This window comes from Porites lutea, chromosome 1 (assembly GCF_958299795.1).
Source record: "Porites lutea chromosome 1, jaPorLute2.1, whole genome shotgun sequence".
In the NCBI taxonomy this organism is placed as follows: domain Eukaryota; kingdom Metazoa; phylum Cnidaria; class Anthozoa; order Scleractinia; family Poritidae; genus Porites; species Porites lutea.
The window spans coordinates 36,582,493-36,606,918 of NC_133201.1; the positions used below are offsets into that span (position 1 = coordinate 36,582,493).

General features: G+C 35.5%; 1 protein-coding gene and 1 long non-coding RNA gene across 2 annotated transcripts in view; both read left to right on the plus strand.

Annotated features, from left to right (window-relative positions):
* Positions 1–982, plus strand: part of LOC140937916 (melanocyte-stimulating hormone receptor-like) — a 1,692-nt gene extending 710 nt beyond the window's left edge. Inside the window, exon 1 of the mRNA XM_073387486.1 lies at positions 1–982. This exon is cut by the window's left edge and continues 710 nt beyond it. Coding sequence (XP_073243587.1) covers positions 1–552 — 552 coding nt within the window. The 3' untranslated portion in view covers positions 553–982.
* A 14,231-nt stretch (positions 983–15,213) lies between these two features.
* On the plus strand, positions 15,214–24,125 carry LOC140937925 (uncharacterized). Its single transcript, XR_012165523.1, has 3 exons — positions 15,214–15,404; positions 21,409–21,532; positions 23,979–24,125. It is a non-coding gene; the product is annotated as an uncharacterized lncRNA (long non-coding RNA).
* The last annotated feature ends 301 nt before the right edge of the window (positions 24,126–24,426 follow it).

The window sequence follows — 24,426 nt, forward strand, 5'->3', positions numbered from 1 at the left end:
GACAGACTACTAACGCTAAAATATCATATGAGGTACAGCAGTATCATGACCATACAGCAAGCATTTTGTGTCATCGCAATGAACTGGTTGACAAGTGGTTTTCTGGCAAGTCTTATACTATGGACTTCAAAGATATTGTTTGTATTTGTTATGGCCTTAGTCGTGGCCATTTTTCTTTGCTTTTCAACATCTGCGCACATAAATATTTACTGTATAATCCGTCGCCACAAAAGGCAAATTCTCGCACAAACAGGAGCAGTTCAAGATAATTCGCGCACAAATATAACGCGTTTCAAGAGAACAGCATTCAATACATTCTTGGTCCACTACTTTCTTCTTATTTGCTACATCCCCCTATTCGTAACCCTGCTGTTGCAGGGAAACGAAGAGAGAATACCTTCAGAATCTTGGAGAGAGAATGGCAGTGGCATAGCATGGAAATTGTCAAGCACGGTGGTCTTCATGAATTCTGCATTGAATCCTTTTATCTACTGTTGGCGTCTTCGAGAGATTCGCACAGCCGTGAAAAAGTCTCTTTTCTGCAGAAAATGACTCTAAAGTATTACTGTCATCCTAGTCAGTATAAATTTATTTTAGATAACTAATAAAAAAAATAGTCAGTACTTAAAAATGGACCTAGGAGATGATTAATGCTCATAGGAAGCTTGAATTTTAGTGGTGACAGAAGGTCTTAACGCTACACATTAAAGAAAAGAAACCCTGAAATATTAATGAAAATACTGATGAAGTCGTGACACGAGAAACAATTCACATACATAACATCCTCTAACGAAAGCCTTCCTTCTGTGTAATATGATAAATTATGTTGTTGCATTCTCTTATATATCTAATATATATCAACCTTTCTAGCTATAAAGTTGATATACCAAAATAACTCCTCGAATCATATTGATATACAAAGCTATCAGAGTTAAAGCGGAAATGAATGTGCTACAGAAGAACAATAAATAAACAGAACTATAAAAAAAACCGTAATGGTACGATTTAACGCCCGGGTTCAGGAGAGGTGCAAATTAGAAAATGGTCCCTTTTCGTATTACCACGTAAAGTGAACAGCACCCAATATCAAGTTGTTGTTGGAAACGTGGCTGGGAAGAAGAAGAAGAAGAAGAAGAAGAAGAAGAAGAAGAAGAAGAAGAAGAAGAAGAAGAAGAAGAAGAAGAAGAAGAAGAAGAAGAAGAAGAAGAAGAAGAACAGTAAAAAAAAAAAAAAGAGTTATCTCAAAAAGATTTTTGCAAGTAATTTGCTAAAAATCTCTCGTCGTCCAACAGTTGTTTGCTAACAGAACCCTTGGCAGCTTGGAGTGGTGGGCTATAGCGTGACCTCAGTACCCTCGTATTTGTCATGTGCCTGATGTCTCTGTATGGGGCGTACAATATTGGAAAGCAGGAGTGACAATTACCGTAGAAAATCATATTTTGGTACTTGTATTAGGATCTGGTTATCCAGAACCCAATGTAATAATTATATACCGTATTATTATGTCGATCTCGATATTGTTAAACTACGAAAAAACCTTAAAATGTTCACATTACAGGAACACAAAAATTAAAGAAGTGATAGGTATGAAAAAATTAAACTTTGCTGTTACGTGCATGAAACGTAACCAAGTCATAGATCTTATTATTAATTACCGTTTTTTGTTTCCCCATTTATTGAATAAAACTGGTACCAAAAGACAGGCTAAGCCTAAAAGCATCCCCCCTGCCAGCATAAAATTACCCCCTGAATAATTAGCTAAATTGGCTAAACAAATTAAAAAATAAATTATTATATTAACTAAATAATATTACTGGCTATATACCGGTATACTATCTATACTATCTACCTATCTATTGAGCTCAAATACTAACTACTTAATTCAACTTTTTATTTTTCTTATTATGTTTATTTTTTCGTGCCTCACGTTTTTTCTCAAAATATTCCCCTTGTTCTTTTGTTAATGGTTTTATACCAAGGAACTCATTAAAAAATTTATTGTAACTATATTTTTTGCCTTCAATTATTCCCTTACGTGTTATTCTATCATTTTCTCTTGTTATCGCTATTGCTATATATTTATTATATTCGACCTCTTTTACTATATGTTCTGCATTAAACGCTTCGTTGAAATATTTAGCAAATTTAGGATGCTCTTTTAAATCATATATTGGATAAACATATTCTAACTTAGCCTCTGGCTCAATTATTTCATTATTTTCTGGCTTAGCCTCAGGCTCATCAATAAACATAAATTTGGTATAATATGGCTTAGCCTTGGGCTCATTATAAGTAGTCATTATTTTAATTTTCATTAGCATCTTAATAGCATTCATATGCTGCTCGATCATTGAATCAATATGGTCATTATATATCTTTACTGCACTAGGCATACTAGTATAAGGCGATATCCCTTTATAAGTGTTTCGTTTTTGCCAAATAATTAGTGAAAATAGGGGTGAAGTGTTGCTGCGGCCTGTTTTGTGGGGTAAAAAGTGGTCATGAGAGGCCTTTTGTAAGGGGTCAGGGAGAAACGGCACCTTTTTGCGCTTACATTAGCAAATATAATTAAGAAAAGCAAATTGTGTGATCGCAAAGAGCGATTGCTTGCCAATCTGCACTATTGAAAGAACTGAAGCAAACCTTAAGCGAGGTATATAACTTTGGATGATTAAAACACAAAAGGTAAAAAGGTGAAAAAGAAATTATTAGGGATGCAAAATTTTTAGAACGTTTGCTTTTTTTTTTTTTTCAAATCCTATTAGCAGACTAGAGGATTTCAACAGATTATTGCTAGATTTCGAGAAAATATAAGTCCCAATTTAAAGATTTCATGTCATCGTTATTCTGTTGCTATGGAACCGGCGATATCAACAAAACATACTCTAAAATTAAGTTCAGTGTTAGATATGTTGTTTCACTTTGTGGCTTTTTTTTCACTTTGTGCTAAGCTGCTAGGTCTCGAAATTGACTCTGAACTCTCATTTACTTACCATGTAGAGAAACTTTGTAAAAAGTTGTCCCGATTGGATTGGATTGGCGTATTAAATGAAAAGATAAGATCTTGCCTGCCCACGAAACAAAGGCTATTGTATTATAATACTATGATAAGATCTGTATTGCATTATGTCAGTTTAATCTGGACTAGTTGTGATAAGGAGAATTTAAGCCGTGTTTTTAAGCTACAAAAGAGAGCAGCAAGGGTAATTTCCCACGCTAATAACCAGGCGTCTAGTGTTAAGCTTTTTAATAGTCTACAGTGGCTTCCCTTTTATGAAAAAGTGAAAATAGCTAAAGGGTTGTGTGGCATACAAACGCATCAAGGGTGAAGTTCCCTTATACATTGAAGACTTTTTAAGACTCAACAGTCGGCAACATAGGCGTGTAACCAGATGTAGTAATATAATTTTATTTGCCCAAAATTTAATCGGAAGAAGGAAGGAAGAAGTAATCAACTTCATCATTAATGACAGTTACTTCTACTCCGTGACAGTTTTCTGAAGTCATTTGGGCTCCATTTGCTGGATATTTAAAACATTTTAATATTTTATGTAATTAAGGAAGAAGACCTAATAGATAAATGTGGATTTAAAAGAGTTTGTAAATAGCTTATGAAACGGAACATCATAAAGGTAACGTTAGAAGCAGTCATATTCTTTACAGTGTATATTTTTTAAAATTAAAATACGGCATTTCATTCATCAAACACTAAACCATCTGTCGCTACGTGCGAAGGCGTTCACCACCCTACGCAGTTAACTACAAAATGGAAAAACAAGGAATTTTATTGACATGAATAATGTAACTGATGCTTCCTATAATTTCATGGTGGGTTTGGATCGATGACAGTTCAAAGTGATTTTGTTTTGGCTAGGTAGTCTAAAATTGCTTTTAGAGAGACATTTGAACTTGTTGATCGATCATTTTATAACTGTATCAATTCTCATTTTATTCTAGGTTAGAAATGAATTATCAATTATTATCAATATTATTGTGGCCAACAGCAATGAAAGACACACCCTGCGTAATATAATTTTTTTTTTTAACATAAATTTCATTTTGTCGATTCATGATCATTTCTGTATTTGAAATTCCTGGATGTTTTCGTATTACTATCATCAATTGAATTGCATATATGTGTTTTGTAAATTTAATGCAAAGAAAATGACTAAAATGGGGAACAGGGAACGGGTAACGAGCACTGGGAACGGGCAAATAAAAAATGGGAACAAAACTGGACAACAGCTAATTTCAAACTTAGAGCTCTCAGTAACCTCATTTGCAATCCTCTGTTTTGTTCGCATTTGTCATTTTTCCGTTCCAGTGATCGTTACCCGTTGCCCGTTTCCAGTTTTTACAACATCAAAACCTAATGAGAGAATCGCCACTGGGAAGTTACTTCATTGTGACGATGTTTGCCAAAACGAGAAATTGATATGAGAAATTGAAACTTGTTCATTAGAATGGTCCCTTACTGCTGTCCCTCAAGACGCTTTTTACTAATTTAAGGTGCCTCAAAAGACGAATTGAAGAAGATTTATTTCTTACTTCTTCTAACTGAAATTTGTTTGGCAAACGCTCCACTCTGACTAATATGAAGATTTGGGCCTAAGATTTTTTTTAGGGATTTTCAGGATGCAAAGAAAGTCAATTTTACAGCTCTCAGCTTACTAGCCCGAAAGTTATTTTTAATAGCCCCAAACTATTTTTTTCGCGAGCAGAATGAAAAAATATTAATTCATTATTCCTTTCTTAATTACACTGTAAGTTAATAAATTACTGGCTTTATTTAATCATTTCAATCAGCTGTAGTTATTTGACAAGAACAATAAATAACCGTAAAAAGTGTGAACTATAAGTAGACCTGGTAAGATACCCTTCACACTCTAGTACAATAATTCAGTGTTGACCTTTTGATTATAAATGCCTTTGTCTTGAAAGTCAACTCAAAAGGTAACAGAATGAAGGTCCAAATAACAGACAAACATTTTTCTTTGAACACAATGCTAGAAACCTCATATTACTGGTTAACTTCTTGTGAAAATGTCCAAATACTCAAGCTTCTGTAACGCTTTGAGTTCAACGCAATAATCACTCCCGATGTGTTCAACTAGTTTTGCTGTCTTGCTCTCGGCGCTGCCACACTGTAGAATTTTTTCTAAGTCCACCGCAACGCGTGAATGATTAACATGCGTTTTAGACATTTTACGATTTAGAAAAAAAATTTTTAAGAACAAAAAACCGCGTTGAAACCGTGAAACCAAAGTTCTCAATGGACACACTAAACGACAACGTCCGCAGCGCGAAAAGCTGCAAGTGAAAGCGCGTCATTCTGCAATTTGCCGCCCACAAAAATTTAACGCGGGAGCATTTCTTAGCCGCTGACAGGGGAGATGTTTATATTTATTAAAGAGCATAAAAATTTGATAGCTTTGATCAGTCTGCTTCTCATTCAAAAGTAGCACATTCAGAAGATCATTTTTCGGTTTTCCAAGTCCAGTTTCAAGTTCACGGGAAAGTGGAAAGTGCGAGTGTCGAGTCACGCATCAGTGAGCAAATATCATGCAAACAAAAATTATGCAAATTTGTGGTTCATCTTGTTACAAGTAACCAAAGGTTTCAGGTTTCAAAAGAACAAAAATGCTCCTTCTATTTCTGGCAACATTTCATCTGAAAGATTTTCGTGAAAAGTGAAAACAATACGTTGTGGTCTATATATTTTAATCAACAAACACCTACAGTATCGGTGTTTAGAAATATATCGTATTGAAACGCACGTGACCAATATTTGCTAAAACCATAATAAATTTCTCACTAAAGTTCAGGATCAAAACCTTTTGTTTACGTTCCTCACAAATGATTATGAAGAAAATTTAGACAAATAGCGTTCTCTGAATCAGTAAGAATTAGATTAGTCACGGGCAACATTTACCTCCAAAGTTTTTTTCAACATCTGCTTTTACTATATGCGCGGGATCTCAATATTTCTCGTCTGACATGTGATGCAATACTTCGTCTTGTTTATGCAGATTTCACTTCGTCCGAGTGACTTTCGGTCTGCAGGTGTTTATTAGGAATTTAAAACATTTTGTCTTACAGTACTTCTGTAATTTTAATTCTCCGAAAAATCTTCACTTGCCCGTCGGGCAAGTTAAGAACAGAATTCACTTGCCCGATCGCAAAATCCACTAGCCCCGGGCTGTCGGACACGACTTTCTTTGCACGCTGGATTTTGGACACCTTTACTCTTGACGTCAATCTAGGACGATGTTGATTTGTTATTATTATTATAGCTGTCACAATTTAGGAAACTTCATGCGCCTTAGAAATTAAAAATTTTGGCGCCAGTGACATTAAGACATAGACATTTACCTGCTCTTGCGTTGTTTAAAAGTGCAAAAAGAGCAGAATAAAAAAGCTCCGAGAAGCTTTACCTGTGAAAAAGTTTTGAAAGATTTTGCTAAAGGCTTGATAAAAAGGAAACAAAAAATCGCGAAAGGAAGGGGACGTGAAATTCTGAATCGTGTTTCCAGCCAGGAACAACTTAAATTTCTTCCAATAAGGTAAGTTTTAACGGCCTTCCTGAATCTATAAGCTGTAGTGAACTATCGTCGAGCAATGAAAAACATTTAACTGTTACTGGAAATATTTTTTGTTCAATTTTTGGTCACTTCTGCGCACGGTTTGAAACGTTTAGGTTTGTTAGGGTTTTGAAATTATGATAATTTTCACTGACTCCAATGCGGAAGACGAGTTCGCTTTTTAACAGTTCAAACTTTATTTTTTCAGTGATCATACTTTGCAATGAAAACAATCTCTCTGAAGTCTTGAGTATTAGATTTTTTCATGGTACTTTATGGTTAAAAGAATTTCACGAGGTAAACGCTCTCAACTTCTGAAAGACCAAGCGATATACACTGAACTTTTAAATACTGCTGAGACAAGTGTACCAAGAAAGATACTTTCAAAACAAAAAAACATCACACAAAACAAAAAGAGAAAACGGGCTAGAAAACTGTTTTAAATGCAGCATACTTTTTATAGATATAATGATAAGTCTTCATTTTTCTGGCGATGAGGGCTATCGAATACGACATACTCAGTTAACTTTCTCTAAAGCATATTTTCACTAGAATGGGCACATGATGCTCTTTTATGTCCTTATATTTTCTGGGGAGGGTAGAATGTGAATCCCCGGTCTCAATCGTCGAATGTTTTGAGCCCAGACAAACCTCTTGTTGATAACTTTATTTCTTTACGAACAGTTTACTTTGTCCCCGAGGATGACAAAATTCATACCACCCCAACCACTGAAATACGGACGCTTCTGTTAATGCAAATTAAACTATGCCCTTCCAACACCTTTTACTTATGACGTCCATCTAGCGCATTGCTATTTTTTGTTTTAATTTAAACCGTGATCATACAGGAGAATCTTTACGTATTCGAAATTAAAAAATTTTCTGTCAGAGCGCAATAGATATTAAATTGCCCTTGTGTTATCAAAAACTCCCCCAAAAAAAAGAGCAGAAAAAAAATATAATATTAAAAAAGCTCTGAAAGTCCACATTTTGCCAATCGTTTTTGAAAGAGAAATTATTGTGAAAGAAAAGAAAGTAATTCTTAACCGAGTTTCTGCCCCTTACCTGGTTAGTAAACTTTTGCTGGTAAACTAATTAGAAAACTTGCTAATTTTAAGAGTGATGAAACATGTACGTCTGAAGGGAGCGAAGATTTAGCCCTACAGCGTGAGGCACAAACTTACCTGCCCCCAACCATAAACGTATCTAAAATTTTGAGACAGGCTTTGTGGAGTCTAAACTCGTTCAACGAATTATTCTCAAACTTGGCTACTATACTTTTATTTTTAAGGCTATTTTTAGCGGTGTCGACGGATTATCGCTAAAATAGGGATTGGGTCTATTGCCACTGTCCCTTTTTGTGTCAGTGATAAGGAGGTTTGACTATACAAGCGGCGTACGTAATTTATCCGGTGTTTTGTTTTATAGTGAAACCATTACTAAGTGGACATCATATTGAGCAGATAATCTGAATAAAGCGAAAAAGGGACTTGCATTTGCTGACACCTCTATTTTGCTGACAATCTCGTGGGTCTCGAGGTGGTCCATGAATACAGCTTTCACTGTAGTCCTGTCTAAAAGATGGACCTAATTATAATTTATGGTGTCCGATAATATATTTCAGGACTTGTAGATGAAACCAAGTGAATTTTTGAGAACAAGAATGGATGAACTTGAGAAAGTGACTCGTCTTCCCATGATTATAAGGAGCAATGAACAAAAACACTTTGAATAGTTACCCGCGGCCGGTGCTAAAATGACCATTGGAATCACATTTTTTGTCATTACTGTTTTCGTTGCCATAAAAGAAGGCTTTTTCTAGGCTTTCAAAGAACTACTTAATGACGAGGTTACTTAGAAAAGATAGAGGACCGGCTACTTTTCAAAATTACAAAAAATTAGATGACGATGTGCTTAGTTACTGACCGTCCTCTGATCCATTAATTCTAAGGGCTATATGAATTTTTATTAGGAATGAAGTACACGGAAGGTTTGGCATCGTTGCAACTGATTTGTTTCTTCCGGCCTCCATCATTTTCAATTTTTTTAATCAAATATTAATAATAATAATAATAATAATAATAATAATAATAATAATAATAATAGTAATAATAGTAATGTTTGGAACCAATGGCGGAATGGGAAACGAGTGTCAGCGGTTCTTAAACCATCTCGCAGACAAGATAGCTCAGAAAGACACCGAGCCTTATCATGTTGTAATCACTTGGCTCAGGACACAGATCTCGTTTGAACTCTTAAGATCGGTACATGCATGCGTCAGAGGTTCGCGAACGCCGTTTCGTAGCAAGATAGAGCAACCATTAGACTGTAAAATAAATTTCGCTAGTGCCGATATCTGAAATAGGTGTCTATATGCTTTTATACTTAGGGCTTTTTATGGACACTGGTTTAGCCGTCATTAGTATAATTCGATTGCAGGATCTTAATATCTCTGCATAATGGGATTCTTAATTTTATAGAATTTTGAACTTTTATTATTAATTATATCTATATTTCCTCTTCTTTTATGTAAGGTTAAGTTACTTCTATTTTTTAGAATTTGTAAATGAATAGTTTTTTCTATCTTTACTTATAATATATAGGATTGTTTTTGTTCTCTAATGAAGGATGAGGGGTTTCTTTTGTAACGGATGGAATTGTAGATAGTGTTTTGATGAATTAATTAGATTTTTTGTAACAGCAGGTTGATTGTAAATAAGATTTTAATTGAGGTTTTGTAATAAAGATTCTTTTCCATAATAATAATAATAATAATAATAATAATAATAATAATAATAATAATAATAATAATAATAATCAGAGCTGGCTACATCTGGAAATGGTTACAAGATCTCAAACACAAGATAACTAATGAAAAAAATAGTCAGCACTTAAAAATGGACATAGGAGATGATTAATGCTCATAGGAAGCTTGAATTTTAGTGGTGAGAGAAGGTCTTAACGCCACATATTAAGGAAAAGAAACCCTGAAATATTCATGAAAACACTGATGAAGTCGTGACACGAGAAACAATTCATATACATAACATCCTCTAACGAAAGCCTTCCTTCTATGTAATATGATAAATTATGTTATTGCATTCTCTTATATATCTAATATATATCAACCTTTCTAGCTATAAAGTTGATATACCAAAATAACTCCTCGAATCACATTGATATACAAAGCTATCAGAGTTAAAGCGGAAATGAATGTGCTACAGAAGAACAATAAATAAACAGAACTATAAAAAACCGTAATGGTACGATTTAGCGCCCGGGTTTAGGAGAGGTGCAAATTAGAAAATGGTCCTTTTTTCGTATTACCACGTAAAGTGAACAGCACCCAATATCAAGTTGTTGTTGGAAACGTGGCTGGGTTTGAAAAAAAGAAAAAGAAGAAGAAGAAGAAGAAGAAGAAGAAGAAGAAGAAGAAGAAGAAGAAGAAGAAGAAGAAGAAGAAGAAGAAGAAGAAGAGGTATCTCAAAAAGATTTTTGCAAGTGCTTTGCTAAAAATCTCTCGTCGTCTAACAGTTGTTTGCTAACAGAACCCTTGGCAGCTTGGAGTGGTGGGCTATAGCGTGACCTGAGTACCCTCATATTTGTCATGTGCCTGATGTCTCTGTATGGGGCGTACAATATTGGAAAGCAGGAGTGACAATTACCGTAGAAAATCATATTTTGGTACTTTTATTAGGATCTGGTTATCCGGAACCCAATGCAATAATTATATACCGTATTATTATATTGATCTCGATATTGTTAAACTACGAAAAAACCTTAATATGTTCACATCACAGGAACTCAAAAATTAAAGAAGTGATAGGTATGAAAAAATTAAACTTTGCTGTTACGGGCATGAAACGTAACCAAGTCATAGATCTTATTATTAATTACCGTTTTTTGTTTCCCCATTTATTGAATAAAACTGGTACCAAAAGACAGGCTAAGCCTAAAAGCATCCCCCCTGCTAGCATAAAATTACCCCCTGAATAATTAGCTAAATTGGCCAAACAAATTAAAAAATAAATTACTATATTAACTAAATAATATTACTGTCTATATACCGGTATACTATCTATACTATCTACCTATCTATTGAGCTCAAATACTAACTACTTAATTCAACTTTTTATTTTTCTTATTATGTTTATTTTTTCGTGCCTCACGTTTTTTCTCAAAATATTCCCGTTGTTCTTTTGTTAATGGTTTTATACCAAGGAAGTCATTAAAAAATTTATTGTAACTATATTTTTTGCCTTCAATTATTCCCTTACGTGTTATTCTATCATTTTCTCTTATTATCGCTATTGCTATATATTTATTATATTCGACCTCTTTTACTATATGTTCTGCATTAAACGCTTCGTTGAAATATTTAGCAAATTTAGGATGCTCTTTTAAATCATATATTGGATAAACATATTCTAACTTAGCCTCTGGCTCAATTATTTCATTATTTTCTGGCTTAGCCTCAGGCTCACCAATAAACATAAATTTGGTATAATATGGCTTAGCCTTGGGCTCATTATAAGTAGTCATTATTTTGATTTTTATCAGCATCTTAATAGCATTCATATGCTGCTCGATCATTGAATCAACATGGTCATTATATATCTCTACTGCACTAGGCATACTAGTATAAGGCGATATCCCTTTATAAGTGTTTCGTTTTTGCCAAATAATTAGTGAAAATAGGGGTGAAGTGTTGCTGCGGCCTGTTTTGTGGGGTAAAAAGTGGTCATGAGAGGCCTTTTGTAAGGGGTCAGGGAGAAACGGCACCTTTTTGCGCTTACATTAGCAATTACAATTAAGAATAGCAAAATGTGTGATCGCAAAGAGCGATTGCTTGCCAATCTGCACTATTGAAAGAACTGAAGCAAACCTTAAGCGAGGTATATAACTTTGGATGATTAAAACACAAAAGGTAAAAAGGTGAAAAAGACATTATTAGGGATGCAAAATTTTTAGAACGTTTGCTTTTTTTTTCAAATCCTATTAGCAGACTAGAGGATTTCAACAGATTATTGCTAGATTTCGAGAAAATATAAGTCCCAATTTAAAGATTTCATGTCATCGTTATTCTGTTGCTATGGAACCGGCGATATCAACAAAACATACTCTAAAATTAAGTTCAGTGTTAGATATGTTGTTTCACTTTGTGGCTTTTTTTTCACTTTGTGCTAAGCTGTTAGGTCTTGAAATTGACTCTGTACTCTCATTTACTTACCATGTAGAGAAACTTTGTAAAAAGTTGTCCCGATTGGATTGGATTGGCGTATTAAATAAAAAGATAAGATCTTGCCTGCCCACGAAACAAAGGCTATTGTATTATAATACTATGATGAGATCTGTATTGCATCATGTCAGTTCAATCTGGACTAGTTGTGATAAGGAGAATTTAAGCCGTGTTTTTAAGCTACAAAAGAGAGCAGCAAGGGTAATTTCCGACGCTAATAACCAGGCGTCTAGTGTTAAGCTTTTTAATAGTCTACAGTGGCTTCCCTTTTATGAAAAAGTGAAAATAGCTAAATGTTGTGTGGCATACAAACGCATCAAGGGTGAAGTTCCCTTATACATTGAAGACTTCTTAAGACTCAACAGTCGGCAACATAGGCGTGTAACCAGATGTAGTAATATAATTTTATTTGTCCAAAATTTAATCGGAAGAAGGAAGGAAGAAGTAATCAACTTCATCATTAATGACAGTTACTTCTACTCCGTGACAGTTTTCTGAAGTCATTTGGGCTCCATTTGCTGGATATTTAAAACATTTTAATATTTTATGTAATTAAGGAAGAAGACCTAATAGAAAACTGTGGATTTAAAAGAGTCTGTAAATAGCTTATGAAACGGAACATCATAAAGGTAACTTTAGAAGCAGTCCTATTCTTTACAGTGTATATTTTTTAACATTAAAATACGGCATTTCATTCATCAAACACTAAACCATCTGTCGCTACGTGCGAAGGCGTTCACCACCCTACGCAGTTAACTACAAAATGGAAAAACAAGGAATTTTATTGACATGAATAATGTAACTGATGCTTCCTATAATTTCATGGTGGGTTTGGATCGATGACAGTTCAAAGTGATTTTGTTTCGGCTAGGTAGTCTAAAATTGCTTTTAGAGAGACATTTGAACTTGTTGATCGATCCTTTTATAACTGTATCAATTCTCATTTTATTCTAGGTTAGAAATGAATTATCAATTATTATCAATATTATTGTGGCCAACAGCAATGAAAGACACACCCTGCGTGATATACTTTTTTTTTTAACATAAATTTCATTTTGTCGATTCATGATCATTTCTGTATTTGAAATTCCTGGATGTTTCGTATTACTATCATCAATTGAATTGCATATATGTGTTTTGTAAATTTAATGCAAAGAAAATGACTAAAATGGGGAACAGGGAACGGGTAACGAGCACTGGGAACGGGCAAATAAAAAATGGGAACAAAACTGGACAACAGCTAATTTCAAACTTAGAGCTCTCAGTAACCTCATTTGCGCTCCTCTGTTTTGTTCGCATTTGTCATTTTTCCGTTCCAGTGATCGTTACCCGTTGCCCGTTTCCAGTTTTTATAGCATCAAAACCTAATGAGAGAATCGCCACTGGAAAGTTACTTCATTGGGACGATGTTTGCCAAAACGAGAAATTGATATGAGAAATTGAAACTTGTTCATTAGAATGGTCCCTTACTGCTGTCCCTCAAGACGCTTTTTACTAATTTAAGGTGCCTCAAAAGAGGAATTGAAGAAGATTTATTTCTTATTTCTTCTAACTGAAATTTGTTTGGCAAACGCTATACTCTGACTAATATGAAGATTTGGGCCTAAGATTTTTTTAGGGATTTCAGGATGCAAAGAAAGTCAATTTTACAGCTTAGCTGTAACTAACATTTACTAGCCCGAAAGTTATTTTTACTAGCCCCAAACTAATTTTTTCGCGAGCAGAATGAAAAAATATTAATTCATTATTCCTTGCTTAATTACACTGTAAGTTAATAAATTACTGGCTTTATTTAATCATTTCAATCAGCTGTAGTTATTTGACAAGAACAATAAATAACCGTAAAAAGTGTGAACTATAAGTAGACCTGGTAAGATACCCTTCACACTCTAGTACAATAATTCAGTGTTGACCTTTTGATTATAAATGCCTTTGTCTTGAAAGTCAACTCAAAAGGTAACAGAATGAAGGTCCAAATAACAGACAAACATTTTTCTTTGAACACAATGCTAAAAACCTCATATTACTGGTTAACTTCTTGTGAAAATTTCCAAATACTCAAGCTTCTGTAACGCTTTGAGTTCAAGGCAATATTCACTCCCGATGCGTTCAACTAGTTTTGCTGTCTTGCTCTCGGCGCTGCAACACTGTAGAATTTTTTTAAGTCCACCGCAACGCGTGAATGATTAACATGCGTTTTAGACATTTTACGATTTAGAAAAAAATATTTTTAAGAACAAAAAACCGCGTTGAAACCGTGAAACCAAAGTTCTCAATGGACACACTAAACGACAACGTCCGCAGCGCGAAAAGCTGCCAGTGAAAGCGCGTCATTCTGCAATTTGCTGCCCAAAAAAATTTAACGCGGGAGCATTTCTTAGCCGCTGACAGGGGAGATGTTTATATTTATTAAAGGGCATAAAAATTTGATAGCTTTGATCAGTTTGCTTCTCATTCAAAAGTAGCACATTCAGAAGATCATTTTTCTGAAGAAGGTTTGTTTGGGATTCGGTTTTCCAAGTCCAGTTTCAAGTTCACGGGAAAGTGGAAAGTGCGAGTGCCGAATCACGCATCAGTGAGCAAATATCATGCAAACAAAAATTATGCAAATTTGTGGTTCATCTTGTTACAAGTAACCAAAGGTTTTAGGTTTCATAAGAACAAAAATGCTCCTTCTATTTCTGGCAACGTTTCATCTGAAAGATTTTCGTGAAAAGTGAAAACAATACGTTGTGGTCTATATATTTTAATCAACAAACACCTACAGTATCGGTGTTTAGAATATATCGTATTGAAACGCACGTGACCAATATTTGCTAAAACCATAATAAATTTCTCACTAAAGTTCAGGATCAAAACCTATTGTTTACGTTCCTCACAAATGATTATGAAGAAAATTGAGACAAATAGCGTTCTCTGAATCAGTAAGAATTAGTCACGGGCAACATTTACCTCCAAAGTTTTTTTCAACATCTGCTTTTACTATATGCGCGGGATCTCAATATTTCTCGTCTGACATGTAATGCAATACTTCGTCTTGTTTATGCAGATTTCACTTGGTCGTAGTGACTGTCGGTCTGCAGGAGTTTATTAGGAATTTTAAACATTTTGTCTTACAGTACTTCTGTAATTTTAATTCTCCGAAAAATCTTCACTTGCCCGTCGGCCAAGTTAAGAACAGAATTCACTTGCCCGATCGCAAAATTCACTAGCCCTGGGCTGTCGGACACGACTTTCTTTGCACGCTGGAATTTTGGACACCTTTACTCTTGACGTCAATCTAGGACGATATTGATTTGTTATTATTATTATAGCTGTCACAATTTAGGAAAATTCATGCACCTTAGAAATTAAAAATTTTGGCGCCAGTGACATTAAGACATAGACATTTACCTGCTCTTGCGTTATTTAAAAGTGCAAAAAGAGCAGAACAAAAAAGCTCCGAGAAGCTTTACCTGTGAAAAAGTTTTGAAAGATTTTGCTAAAGGCTTGATAAAAAGGAAACAAAAAATCGCGAAAAGACGGGGACGTGAAATTCTGAATCGTGTTTCCAGCCAGGAACAACTTAAATTTCTTCCAATAAGGTAAGTTTTAACGGCCTTCCTGAATCTATAAGCTGTAGTGAACTATCGTCGAGCAATGAAAAACATTTAACTGTTACTTGAAATATTTTTTGCTCAATTTTTGGTCACTTATGCGCATAGTTTGAAACGTTTAGGTTTGTTAGGGTTTTGAAATTATGATAATTTTCACTGACTCCAATGCGGAAGACGAGTTCACTTTTTAACAGTTCAAACTCTATTTTTTCAGTGATCATACTTTGCAATGAAAACAATCTCTCTGAAGTCTTGAGTATTAGATTTTTTCATGGTACTTTATGGTTAAAAGAATTTCACGAGGTAAACGCTCTCAACTTCTGAAAGACCAAGCGATATACACTGAACTTTTAAATACTGCTGAGACAAGTGTACCAAGAAAGATACTTCCAAAACAAAAAAACAACACACAAAACAAAAAGAGAAAACGGGCTAGGAAACTGTTTTAAATGCAGCATACTTTTTATAGATATAATGATAAGTCTTCATTTTTCTGGCGATGAGGGCTATCGAATACGACATACTCAGTTAACTTTCTCTAAAGCATATTTTCACAAAAATGGGCACATGATGCTCTTTTATGTCCTTATATTTTCTGGGGAGGGTAGAATGTGAATCCCCGGTCTCAAGCGTCGAATGTTTTGAGCCCAGACAAACCTCTTGTTGATAACTTTATTTCTTTACGAACAGTTTACTTTGTCCCCGAGGATGACAAAATTCATACCACCCCAACCACTGAAATACGGACGCTTTTGTTATGCAAATTAAACTATGTCCTTCCAACACCTTTTACTTATGACGTCCATCTAGCTCATTGTTACTTTTTGTTTTAATTTTAACCGTGATCATGCAGGAGAATCTTTACGTATTCGAAATTAAAAATTTTTCTGTCTGAGCGCAATAGATATTTAATTGCCCTTGTGTTATCAAAAACTTCCAAAAAAAAAGAACAGAAAAAAAATATAATATTAAAAAAGCTCTGGAAGTCCACATTTTGCCAATCGTTTTTGAAAGAGAAATTATTGTGAAAGAAAAGAAAGTAATTCTTAACCGAGTTTCTGCCCCTTATCTGGTTAGTAAACTTTTGCTGGTAAACTAATTAGAAAACTTGCTAATTTTAAGAGTGATGAAACATGTACATCTGAAGGGAGCGAAGATTTAGCCCTACAGCGTGAGGCACAAACTTACCTGCCCCCGACCATAAACGTATCTAAAATTTTGAGACAGGCTTTGTGGAGTCTAAACTCGTTCAACGAATTATTCTCAAACTTGGCTACTATACTTTTATTTTTAAGGCTATTTTTAGCGGTGTCGACGGATTATCGCTAAAATAGGGATTGGGTCTATTGCCACTGTCCCTTTTTGTGTCAGTGATAAGGAGGTTTGACTATACAATACGTAATTTATCCGGTGTTTTGTTTTATAGTGAAACCCTTACTAAGTGGACATCATATTGAGCAGATAATCTGAATAAAGCGAAAAAGGGACTTGCATTTGCTGACACCTCTATTTTGCTGACAATCTCGTGGGTCTCGAGGTGGTCCATGAATACAGCTTTCACTGTAGTCCTGTCTAAAAGATGGACCTAATTATAATTTATGGTGTCCGATAATATATTTCAGGACTTGTAGATGAAACCAAGTGAATTTTGAGAACAAGAATGGATGAACTTGAGAAAGTTACTCGTCTTCCCATGATTATAAGGAGCAATGAACAAAAAAACTTTGAATAGTTACCCGCGGCCGGTGCTAAAATGACCATTGGAATCAAATTTTTTGTCATTACTGTTTTCGTTGCCATAAAAGAAGGCTTTTTCTAGGCTTTCAAAGAACTACTTAATGACGAGGTTACTTAGAAAAGATAGAGGACCGGCTACTTTTCAAAATTACAAATAATTAGATGACGATGTGCTTAGTTACTGACCGTCCTCTGATCCATTAATTCTAAGGGCTATATGAATTTTTATTAGGAATGAAGTACACGGAAGGTTTGGCATCGTTGCAACTAATTTGTTTCTTCCGGCCTCCATCATTTTCAATTTTTTTAATCAAATATTAATAATAATAATAATAATAATAATAATAATAATAATAGTGATAATAGTAATGTTTGGAACCAATGGCGGAATGGGAAACGAATGTCAGCGGTTCTTAAAGCATCTCGCAGACAAGATAGCTCAGAAAGACACCGAGCCTTATCATGTTGTAATCACTTGGCTCAGGACACAGATCTCGTTTGAACTCTTAAGATCGGTACATGCATGCGTCAGAGGTTCGCGAACGCCGTTTAATAGCAAGATAGAGCAATCATTAGACTGTAAAATAAATGTCGCTAGTGCGGATATCTGAAATAGGTGTCTATATGCTTTTATACTTAGGGCTTTTTATGGACACTGGTTTAGCCGTCATTAGTATAATTCGATTGCAGGATCTTAATATCTCTGCATAATGGGATTCTTGATTTTATAGAATTTTGAACTTTTATTATTAATTATATCTATTTCCTCTTCTTTAATGTAAGGTTAAGTTACTTCTATTTTTTAGAATTTGTAAATGAATAGTTTTTTCTATCTTTACTTATAATATATAGGATTGTTTTTGTTCTCTAATGAAGGATGAGGGGTTTCTTTTGTAACGGATGGAATTGTAGATAGTGTTTTGATGAATTAATAAGATTTTTTGTAACAGCAGGTTGATTGTAAATAGGATTTTAATTGAGGTTTTGTAATAAAGATTCTTTTCCATCATAATAATAATAATAATAATAATAATAATCAGAGCTGGCTACATCTGGAAATGGTTACAAGATCTCAAACACAAGTACTCCAATCAGCAATCTGTTTTATATGGATGATCTAAGATTGTACAACAAGAATGACCAAGAACAAGTTGGAGAACTGAAAACAGTGAAACGATTCAGTGATGATATCGGTATGGGTTTTGGACTAGAGAAATGTGCCAAAGCCAATTTCAAGAAAGGTAAACTGGCCTCAACTGGAAACATAGTAATAGATGATGACATAAAAATACGAGAGTTGGACCAGGAAGGCTGGTAGCAGTTTAAGACCAGACAATAAACACCAGAAACTTCCAGAAAGTAACATGTGGCCAGCAAATGGAGAGCAAATGCTGAATGTGTTCACAACATGAGGAGACAGTGGGCCGTATTGTATCTGAACGTGAGGCATTAGCCAAAACACAATACATCTCCAGCACAATAAAGCTGCAGCGTATCTCCACTGGAGGATCTGCAAAGATCATGATATCGAGATTATAGACAAATGGTACGAGCACAAGCCAGAGACTTTGATGAACAATCAAGACAACAACATCACCATCATGTGGGACGTGCCAGTCCATAATGATAGGACTATATCAAAGAACAGACCAGAATTCATTGCTAAAGATTCAGTGAATTCCACTAGCAAACTGATTGATATGACTATTCCATCAGATAGAAACATCGCACTGAAGGAAATCGAAAAGAAAAGCAAATACAAAGACCTAGAACTAGAAATACAGGGAATGTGGCAGGTGAAAACTGAAGTGATCCCTGAGGTTGTTGGTGCACTTGGTACAGTAAAGAAGGGCATGGTAGAAAACATCAAGAAAGTATTAGAGATAGGTACTGTGACAGATGTCCAAAAGATCTGCATGCACGAATCCTCAGGAACGTGCTTAGTGTATGAACAAAATGATTGACTTGAGTTACTAATGCTCCAGGTGCATGGTTTGTGCCCGACTGATGCACAAACGGAACACCAGCAAAGACTGTGGCAGAAGAGATAATATTATTAATAAAAAGTAATAACGTATATCACGAACTAGAGTCAGATATGTGTAAGTTGAGTGGCGAGACAGTAGAGAACGTAACCCTCATCGTAAGTGACTGCAAGGTGCTAGCACAAAAAGATTGCAAGCGGCGTCACGATAAAGCGGTATCTCTCATCTTCACTAGTGTCTCAGCTAGACTGAAGTATGGGCTTGATGTAGATAGCTAGTGGTATCACCATAAGCCGAAGCAAGGGATGAAAACGTTAGAAATGATAACTTTTAAGAGGGCATTGCCGCAAGGCGATGCGTGTTGTCTAAGGCTCTTCACCTTATGCCTGAATGCTATAGCTTGGAATCTAAAAGCAAGCGAAGCGTACAAGTTGTCAAAACGAATCAGTTTGAAGACAACACATCTACTGTACATCGATGATTTGAAGGTATTTGCTGCGTCGGAAAGTAAGCTACTGGGAGTTCTGAGATCTGTTAAGGTTGACATGGAGTCTTTCGGATTAAAGTGGAAAGGGAAATGCGCTGTTGCGCAGAGGGTGTCTGATTCAAGGTGCGAAGATAGGACGTCTGAATCAACTAAATTCGACAGTTTCAAATTAAATACGACTTTGTCAAATCTGCGACTGAAACAGTCCAAAATTCGACTTACGTTCAACATTTGATTTAGAAGTCGCATTTCACATGTGCCGAATATAAAGCATTAATTATAGAAACCCTTCTCCGTATTGGATGGAAAAATTTTTCTAGATACTGGGAATATTTACAACAAACGGAGTTAAATTCGGCATCATCATATCCGAGGACTGAATCAACTGCCGTAGTTAAATACTTTCATCAACTAAAATACATGAATGTGTTCGGCACCCGTAAGAAATTCCGCCTTTGGAAGGGGCCTAACATGACATAAGTTTCAGCTTAGTGGTTCGCAGGCTGTTATCAAGTTATTGTTTTCTTTTCAGTAAGAGCAATTCGTATCTCTCTTTGTAAATCCATTTTAATAATCGGCTTGTGCCGCGACTTAAGAATCAACTGTAATAGTTGATTTTACTTTCTCTTTGACATGATTTGTATGCCACTGGACAGGATTTGTATATCAAAAAGAGCGATCAACTTTCATCCCTCCATTTCAATAACAACAAATGGAATCAGTTTTCACTATAGCACACAACCTCGAAATGTGACCTTGTCGTATAAATATGGGGCTCCGAAGAAAGAAGAAAAAGCTAACCCTTTCTGATCAAATTATTTTAAGGTTTAAACTCCAATCTTTATATGGTGTAAAATAATTATAAAACTGTGAAAGGTTTGAACCCAGGAGTCATTTCAAAAGTGGGTTGAGTTTGATCGTCTGGGTCAAGGTAGTCCTGAATAGGACTGTTGTTGTTGACAGTGACTGACGTTTCGACAACCTGTGCGGTAGTCATCTTCAGACTCAAAGTGAGTCAGATCACGTCAGTTGATGGTATTATACTCTGGTTATTGATCTGATTGGTCAATTACGTCGCGATGTTATTGGTCGTCTGTCAGTTAAGCCGTGATGTGATTGGCTATGAAGACTCGTAATCAGTAATTGGTGCGTTTCGATCCGTCTGTTGTCACAGTCAAACAGTCGTCTATTGTTAGTCAAATTGTCAGTTATCCAGTCGTTCTCTCGTGGTTAGTTTTGCTTGATCTCGTCAATAAGTCGTTTGTACGGCGATGGTAACTGTTGGCTACGATTCAGTGGCGTTTTTTCTAAGTTAGTAAACCAGCTTTCTAAAGTAAGGCGTTGATAGTAGTCTGTAGAATACGTTATACATGTCGCAGAGTCCCAGTAAACTGTAAGGTTATCAACTCGATGTAAAATTTGGTTCACTCTCGGACTGTTTGCAAATCACTTTTCTCTAAAATCACTTAGCCTTTCCCTTAAAAGTCACATGAATGTACTCTAAAGTTAACTGATTTGTGGAATACAAGTTTATTGTTTCATTTTAATGATAAATTTATTGATGGGAGCTTCGCTTTTAGTCCTGGCTAAAACTATATATTAACAATAATGCAAATTAATTAGCTAAGCAGAGTAGTGTTGCACAGGGCTCCGACAGTAAACTTGGGCTACCTGTGCTGTGGCAAGTACCAGCGACGGCAAGGAGAAGCTTGAATGGAGGGTGTACATTGTAAGCAGCTCTTTTCAGCACCACTGAATCCAGTTTTATTTGTCTTTCTTACAGTTTTTCGAAGAGGAAACAAATGGAGAAGAAAACCATATGCTCTTTGTTTGTGCTCATTGGTATCATGATGCTTCAGTTACAGTGGAAAAGCGAACCGGAAATAATAAGAAATCTACATGCACAGGTAGCGTGTGAATAAGACTGAACGAGTGCTTATTAGGACACATGCTAATGGTGCACATCAGTTTTCAATCTGCAAATGAACAAGTTTAGCCAAACGAGCAAAACTAGTGATGAAAGAGGCCGATTTTGTGTAAAGTGGCCTTTGTGAGCATTGGACAAAAGAGAAATCACTATTTATATTTAACAGAATCTGATGCAATGAAAATTATTAACAATTATTGAGGTTGGGTATGACATGAATAATTATGCAGATCGAATATATGAATAATAAGGCAGGAGTGTGTAGGTGGATTACATTGCCCACCATCTAAGATCTGCATAGCTTTTCTAATCACTCAAAAGCTGTAGTTTAATAATTATTTATTATTTGTTTAAAATAATCCCAGTTCCAAACACCCATACCTCCAGGTAAACTTTCTAAATAATTGTCTGTTCCTTGGTAGTTTCTGAATATGAACGGTTTATTTTTTCAGATATTCTAAAAAAAGAAGTTGAGATTAGTAAATGAGAAATATTTTTGCATATTCCTTTATCACCGGAGCCCCACACTTAAGAAAATTTGGTAATCCATCCATCCAAGAAATTTGGTAATCACGTGACCGTCCACCCGTCCGTCCGCAACACAGGCAAACCAATACAAAATGTCAAATTTTCTATAACCTGTGTTTAACACGATAATATTAATCCATATTATGGTCTATTAACAGGTGTCAAAACAATCACAGTAAAGTTGGATCTGTTATTATGACGACATAAAGTTCAGGGGCGGGTTTTTTCAAAGCCGGGTTAAGATAACCCAGGATTAGTGCGAAATTTGAATTCAGATATGAAAGCCAAAAAAGCAAATTCAGTTTAATTTTTTGTGTACAATTTGATGATTAGCTACTCTAAAAAGGATAGAGAAAATTTTCCAAGAAAATTGCTTTTGATGAAAAGAAAAAGAGACCCAAGTTTGAATTTAACCCTGGGCTAGCGCTAATTGGCCTTCGAAAAACTCGACCCAGGGAGCAGCCTTGATATTAAGGTGGTTTACGCTACCTCAATGGAGTCAAATGTACCCTGTACATTGAGGTAATTCCCTTGAAAATGATCTACCATCCAGATTTTTTTTCCAACCTGGCTCAAAGGTCAGACATATATTAGGCATTCAAAAAACGCAATAAAAAGATGGGGTCACCGTGCTTGTTGTAGCTTACCTTCCCGTAATTCTGAGTGTTTTTCCTCCTTGCGCTCAAAATGTTCGAAACTTAAACAACCTTCAAAAGTCTTACTTTATAGCAAAAACTATGAATTTTATTAAAATCTTAAGCCCGTTTGATTGTCTGGGCTATACGTTTTTTCAGTTAAGTGACCTCAGATTACCCGATTTTTAAAAAAATGTAGAGAAATTGAGAGTGTTAAGATTATCCCGTACCTCTCTGTTGCTCTAAATGCGGAAATTCATGTCATTTATATCTAAAAATCAAAACTTCTACTCTCCAATTTTTTTCTCCTCAATATATATTTTTTGTGTAGCCATAACGAGTAAAAAACACAAATAAAAAGGTGGTGGTGGGAGGGGAGGGGGGGGGGGGGGGGTCACTGTTCTCGTTCCATCGTAAAACGACATCAAATGGACAATTTCGGCTTCAAATGATCATTTTGCGCGATGGGACTGGGTCGAATTTCAAGAAAAACATCTTTTCAGCCGGACAGAATTATCAAAATCGCAGTTAAAAGCATTAGGACTACAAAACGGCCACAATTGCCTCTTTTTATGCGACCAGTGTAAATCGCCGCCTCCTTTGAAGTCGCAAAGTTATGCGTTCTGGGTGATGCGCAGTGCGAAACAAGGGAATTACCTTAAGGTAACGAAGAATAACAATTCAAATCTTTTTTTGACCCCCAGTTGTCTTTCTTATGCGTCTCGAAAAGCGTCCCAGCGAGGATCAATAGAAAAAGACTTCATTCGCGACACTCATTAAAAAAAATTCAAAAGAAATAATGGGACTTCTGAATTAATTTAAATGTGTCTTTTACTTCGGAAGGGACGTTGAGTCAGGGATTCTCTCTAGGCAATCCGCCCCGGCAAGAGGTTGACCATGGTAGTATTGTTTTTCATTGCCGACCATGTTTGAACATGCTCGGTGATAGTGTGACCGTGGTGTGTGACCATGATGTGTTTTAACAGAGCTTAAAAGCTCTTGACCATGGTACATAGCCAACCATGGCTACAAAGTAAAGTACTGTTTTGTACTCAGTGAAGGTCGGTAAGAGCACATAACAGAATAGTTATGTTTTTGTGATAAACTCCAAGATTACGAAACAATTTCTGCTTTGAAACAATTTTTTTTTCGAATTAAATACGCAAGGCCCTAAACTCTTACATACCACACACGCGCTCGTAGTTAGCAGGTTCGACAATATTTGTGTAGATCTAACATTTTAAAAACTCTTTTCTTTCATAGATTGAAGCGTTGGAAACGGTTGTCAACAATTTAAAGGAGCTGGCATTTTCTGCTGTAAAAATTTTTGATGTGAACAACGACCCCAAGGCGTTTTCAAAACGGTTAGACACCACAATTGACTTTCTACCTGCAAGCAACGTATGGTTTTTCAAGGTACAGTATAAAAATTTGAAAGGGTGTGCTACATAAATAAAAAGTTTTTATTTACGGCTGTTGCTGTTGTTGTTGTCATGCTAGCAATTCCATGCTAAACTGCTACCTTAAAAATTTATGTTATTTTCCCCTTATCTTTAAACCAGGACATCATTCCTGCCGCTGAGGCCCGCTGTTTCCACGGCCATCTTAGATCTTTTGGGAAAAGGTAAGGCAATAGGCTCTAATGTAATATTAAACCACCTAACATTTTTCGACCTCCTTAAGTACATTTTTTTTACCAGAGAGATCTTTC